General features: G+C 23.1%; 1 protein-coding gene across 1 annotated transcript; it reads right to left on the bottom strand.

The window, feature by feature from the left end:
* Positions 1-661: 661 nt before the first annotated feature.
* Positions 662-3,816, bottom strand: LOC112592525. Its single transcript, XM_025336608.1, has 6 exons — positions 3,736-3,816; positions 3,587-3,667; positions 3,208-3,325; positions 2,259-2,350; positions 1,608-1,737; positions 662-734 (listed from the first exon to the last, which is right to left on the bottom strand). Exons 1-6 carry the CDS (start codon positions 3,814-3,816, stop codon positions 688-690), a joined length of 549 nt encoding a protein of 182 aa, XP_025192393.1. The 3' UTR covers positions 662-687.
* Between the last annotated feature and the right edge of the window lie 2,809 nt (positions 3,817-6,625).

The raw sequence follows: 6,625 nt of genomic DNA, 5'->3' as shown, positions 1-6,625 counted from the left end.
ATACTCTTTGTAAAACACTGCTGCATCTATTGTTTGTCGGTACATGCGCACTTGAAAGGTTAAGTATGATATATAAGATCATGCCACCTCTTCGTATTCAAGAGGCTGTAACAGTAGCTAAATCGAATATAGAATATTTATGTACGTATTTTATTGAAACATTTTTCCATATATTTCATTTCTGTTGTCAGTGGACGGTGACACGTTATATTATATAATTCAGATTAATATGTTATGGATTAAAACGGCAACAAGATTGTATTTTGAAATAAAAATTTCATACTCGACTTTTATTCATAATCCACGCGTAATTGTGTTTTTTCTTATAAGAATAATGTTATATTTGTAATTAAAAGTGTAACAATTAAATAATAATAAACAATTTAATAATCATTAATTATTAACGTAGTGTATAGTACAAAAATCACCTCCGAAAAACATACAACAATAATAATAATAATAATAATAATAATAATAATCTTAATTGAAACAAGTAAAATAATACGACTAGATCATTATACCTAGGTATACCAATATATCCAGCTTATTCCTTTTATATTTCATATGGGATTCATTAATTTTTATTATATTTAGATTCAATTAAGTATTTAGTTATACTTATGATTTGTTAAGCCAAATGTTCTGATTTTATATCTATTTCAATATATTATTAATTTGCCACTTCTGTTATGATCTCCATGTATAAATAAAGTACCAACTGTAAGACGCGTGTGCTAAAAATTTAAAATTTTTAATGTCTATTAATAATAAAATATTACTTGCTTATTATAAAAATATAGAAAATTATGTTAAATATATATAGGTAAACTGAAACTGATTGTTATTTGTTGCTATTTACAAATGATAATGTTTTCAATATTCATGATATTAAATGTAAAAAAAAAAAAAAAATGCTAATATAAGTAATAAATAAACTAATAAACTAACTACTCGTATAACGTTAAGATTAAATGTTTAGATACTTAAATAACATTTATTTATAATAATCTATAACTAATATTTTTAGTACGTACACTAGTGAGTGGTTCTCTTTTTTAAGTTTGTTCAGATTAAAATAAGTTACCTCAAGCAATATTTAACTAACAATAACGATTATTTTTTTTAGTATAAATCTGAAATATTATATTTAAACACTATTTTCCAATTTCAGCCACATGAATAATATTGAAAATGTTCTAATTTTATCAGATACCTAAACACAGTAGTGTAACCAGAATTGCTAGGTGTACGTTTCTGGTTAGGGGGGGGGGTTAATATTTTATTTGATGTGGCAAACGTTACGAAACGTTTTTCATAGTTGTGTTGTTATAACGAAAAATTATCACAATATTGTTTTTATCTAATGGATAATTTATATCAATATTATATAGATATAATATATACTATTTAATTATACTTAAATATAATAAATAAATTATTTTATACGGCTCGAGAGGGAAAGGTGGTAGCACCCATATTATAGAATATAGACTTACAAGCTCTTTTAAAGTTATATGTTGATTAACTCTTAAAAAACAAATAAAATTTAATTAAAACAACTAAAATAACTTATTAATTTTAATTTATATCCTAATAAATTTACATACCTAAAACTACTAACTGTAACGTAGTTGGCTTACAGTTATTCACGCAGTATTTCTTTAAAATATAGAAAATTTCTCCAATCAAAATTATTGCTTTAATAAATAGCCACGGGTATACCAGTTGATGATAATTCTGAAATTTTGATTTAAAAAATTATAATTATAATTTTGTATCCACGAATATTATACGTAATATTATTATTATTATTGCAATATCTATTACATAATAATATATCTATAATAATTAGATATATGTATATAAAAAGTTGAAAAACAAACATTGTGTATTATACAGTTTTCTTTTATAATACCAATATTTTAGTAAATACGAATATATTACTTATATTGTTAAATTATATTTATAGGTACTTGTTTTATTTTTACAGTTGATTAGTGTGTTATTAGTACTAAAAGTACGTATATGTTTAATGTGCAAGTACATATATTTATTAATTAATGAAAAACCATGATTCAAAATTCAATATTTATATTCTTATAAATATATTTATAGTCATAAATAATTATATACTTCTCTATATTACTTTTAACTATTATATACCTATTACCTATATTATTATTTAATGCTATATCCATTATTTCTGACAATAAAGATTATCATTATTTTAAATGTGTTGTAAATATGTATTATCTTACTCGGATAAGAGCAGCAATAATCACCAAAATATCACAAATTGTTGTTGTTGTTGTATAAGCGTATCCCCAATATTCTTTGAAATGACACATAACTGTAAACCAGTATATAATGTACCCAAGTATGTAGTAGAAACAAATGCTACATGTAGTAGGTATATAATACATTAATATCTATAAAGTAGATAATTCCGATGATATTTTGTACAAAAATTGAAAGTATAATAATGACAATAATAATAATCAACATAACAAACCTCTTATTCAACTCCTATAAAATATATCACAATTATTATTCTTTTCTTCGAATATTTTTTCCTAATATTAAATTTGTATTTATTACTTGTATATTAGCTATAGGCTATGATTTAGTCTTGTTTATACTTTTGTTCAATAAAAACAAAAATAATTTTTTGATGATTAATTTTTAATTTTTAATTTTCAATTAAATTTAATACGTATAATTGATTAAAATTAGAATGGACAATTCATAATATGCAAATATTGTTTAATTACAATATAAATGTACTAAAATAGTTATATTAGTTCAAATACCTATGAGTTGTATTTTATATAAACTTTGTTTATGTAATATATTATATTTATAGTTCACTATAGTACTTTTAGTATCAATTTGATACTATCGACGATCGTTTAAACATTGAAGTAAAATATTGAATACAAAACACCCAATATGTAACTATGTATGCACATCATCACAAACAAACAAATTGTTCAATAATAAATAATAATAAATTGTGAATACCATACACGTAACTTTATTATGTTGATTATTATTATTATATTCAGAATGATTTGTTAATTGGACAGTTAGCATATGATAAGTAATAGTTTCTATGGTGTGAAATATTTTTGTAGACAAAATTATATATTTTGGTCTAAAATAATTTTTTGTTTATGCAATTGCTTATACATATATGTTTTCACTTACGAAATTCCTTATATCGATTTTCTAAGTTTGATACATGTACAAAATCTGTGACAACAGGACAACTATAATAACCGTTACATAAACACCATTTTTCAAAACCACTAACAGACTTCATCATCTAAAATAAATGAAAAAATTTGAAATATTATTTAAAAAAGTTTGAAATAATATAGTTATTAAATTAACATAATAGTTTTCCTTACTTAAAAGATAACGCTTAATTTTAATAACATGAAACAATCGTACTACCGTAATATGGAAATATAAATATTAAAAAATATTATTACTAATAAATTTTAGTTCGAACGGTTTGGTTAAAAATGTACAGAAAGATAATGTGAGTATAATATTATCATCGGATTATCTTAATTGTCCTTACCAGTGACGAAACAATGAAGACTAAGATGTACCAGTTTATAGATGAACACGTAGATTTTGAGTTTGTTATACTTCTTTTGATCTAACCAAAGGTAATATATTTACAAACATTTATTTTTTAAACAGGATTTTAGAGTTTTAAATAATTACTTGATATATTTTTAATTGTAAAAAAATATTTTCACCATAATTTATTAAAAGCTTGATAAAGTTTGAAAGATATTGCGTCATTTCAAATTTTATTTTTCTGAACACTGAACGTACTATTTAGAATGAGTACATTAAAACAAAAAACATAAAAACATGTTTTGAAGATTGAAGTTTTAATTGTAATGGTTTCTATAAAACGTAAAAAACATGTATTAACGAGCTTGTTATGCTAGTTATCATCTTATGTGAGTTTTGTTACTCTGGTCACCATTATATTATTGATTTGTAAATATGATACCATCTTAGGTATCTATACTATTTATAAATCTATTTAAAAGTAAATATTATGTTAAATTAAATCGATATAATGAAGATTCTATTATTTTGTACTAAAAAAGATATTTATAGATATTATAGTACGTATCTATTGTAAATTTAATATATGTTTGTATAATAATGTTATATTAAATTATTCTATTTGTATTATTTTCTTCGAAAAAGATATTTTTTTTAAATAAGGTAGGTAAGATTGTCCATTGAATACTATAAAGATACAATATGGTTTATTACCTTTACCTAGTAAAAATTAAAAAGGCTGATGAGACTACAGATATTAATTCTTATTTAAAAATCGGTTAATAGTATTTTAATTAATTATTCAGCAATTTTATAAAAGTATTTATTGAAAGATATCTGTTGTAAATACTTAAAATTATTTACCATTGTATAAATATTTTTATTTTAGTAACTACTATTTAAAAGATTGTTGAATCTTATAGTCAAATTTTAATTTTAATTTAATATATTTTAATTTACTAAAGAAATTAAAATATTATATATTTAATTCATTTTGATTTAAATTTTTATTATTATTAATTATGTATTTCAATATTTAGTTATTATTATTATAATTATATATTTACATATTTTATCTTTCATGGAGTTTTATTTCATTAAAAATAAATCATTATATTAAATAGTTATTTATTTATATACAAAAAACAATAACGGTATAGGTAATAAGTAATTAATACTATATTAGCAATATTGTTGTTTTTAAAATGCATTCAAAATTAAAAAATCTACAATATGATACTTGCTAGTAATAATAATAAATTGTGTTTGTATGAAATATGTATTATATTTTTCTTAATCATTCTACGTAAGGTTAGGTTCAATCAAATACCAATTAATTTATTTCGGTCTAATGATACACTTTTTCACAAATTCGTGCGAATAGTCTGTAGAAAATAGATTACTTATTTATTTGACAAAACCTAGTAAAATTTTACGTATGATCTACAACATAACATGAGTATAATATTATATACATTATACATGAATAAGATATAACAAATCCACACACACTGCGGTCAACAGTGCAAATTTCGCTTTTAAATGTTCCACGCATTTGCGAATGAAAACATTTCTTAAAATCATTCGACTAATATTTATATTGTTTTTATTTTCAAATATTCTATTACGAACACATTTTAAAATATTTGAAACATTGTACGCGTATGTAAAATATATGTATTATGTTTATATATATTAAATATATTTACTGCATCGATGTTGCACCCGCCAAAAACGACCGCGCAAAGCGCACACGCGGCATTCCTCTCGGCGGTGGCTCGGCTATTTGTAGATACAAATCGTTGTAAATTACAATCAGACTCTGAGACGAAATAGAGCTTTGTGTCTCACTAAATAACATTAACTACTTTATTTGCCGCCGCGCGCATTGCACCACCACCGAAGCAGCAGCCACCGCCACCGTTCCCGCCATCACAACGGCACATGTTTGTTATTAACCCCAATATTTTCGTTGGCATAGACTATAATAATACGTCGGTGTGCGCGTCTGAAAAGAGAATAATATTATGATTATTTTGAATAATACATTTTATAATTACACCTATTATGATTATATGCAAAAAAATCTTTTAGGAAATATATATATGTTTATATATGTATTTTATTATATATTTATATTTAGACATATAGCTTAACATATCAGTATGTCACATTCAATATTTTTACAATACACGATGTTTACATGTTATTTTCATCCAGGTTTACGTACCAGGGAGTGTTTTGCCGTTTTGGATATTCAAATATCTGAAACATTAACTGAATTTTTTTTAGCTGTAATAATTACTCATAATAATGGCCTGGTAATATTTTTCCAATTTTTTTTTTTATACATTTACATAGTCATACACGTCGGCTGAATTATTTTATATTATGATATCGTTAAAGTAGTTCATAGCTATAAACACGGTGGTCCAATTAATATTCTTAAATTATATAATACCTATAAGTAATTATTATTACTTACTCTATCCATATAGTAATTCGAATTAGGATAATAGTTAATATTATTATGTAAGAACAATATTATTTACAGCTTTACAGGTGATATAGAGCATTATTAATTGTTTTAATTGTAGGTACATAATTATATAAAGTTATATAATATATTTTGTAAATAAACTAATAACTATAATTTGCTAGAATTCGATTATTAGATAACCACTTTACAATCAAAATAGTGGATTGAAACAGCATATACAATATATATTATATTATATGAACATATAATAAAATAAAAACGAGTCTATAAAACAAGTTCTTTTGAAGTTTTTTTATGCTGACATGGTTGGTAGTACGACTTCAATACTCGCGGATGTAAACTTAATGTAGTATATCGTCATGCACTTTGCAAGCCGTTTAAGTATTTTAACGGCTATTACGCATTATCATTGTGTCGTTTACCAACACTAATCTTAGCACCTAATATATTTAATATTCTAGAAGATCTTACTCATCCAGTTGTGAGTAGTGACGTTAAAAATGTACATGCGGTGTCATCAAAAATAAATATAAT

The sequence above is a fragment of the Melanaphis sacchari genome, unplaced genomic scaffold (genome assembly GCF_002803265.2).
Source record: "Melanaphis sacchari strain LSU unplaced genomic scaffold, SCAv2.0 Contig178_pilon_pilon, whole genome shotgun sequence".
Taxonomy (NCBI): domain Eukaryota; kingdom Metazoa; phylum Arthropoda; class Insecta; order Hemiptera; family Aphididae; genus Melanaphis; species Melanaphis sacchari.
This window is presented reverse-complemented; position numbering and strand designations above follow the sequence as displayed.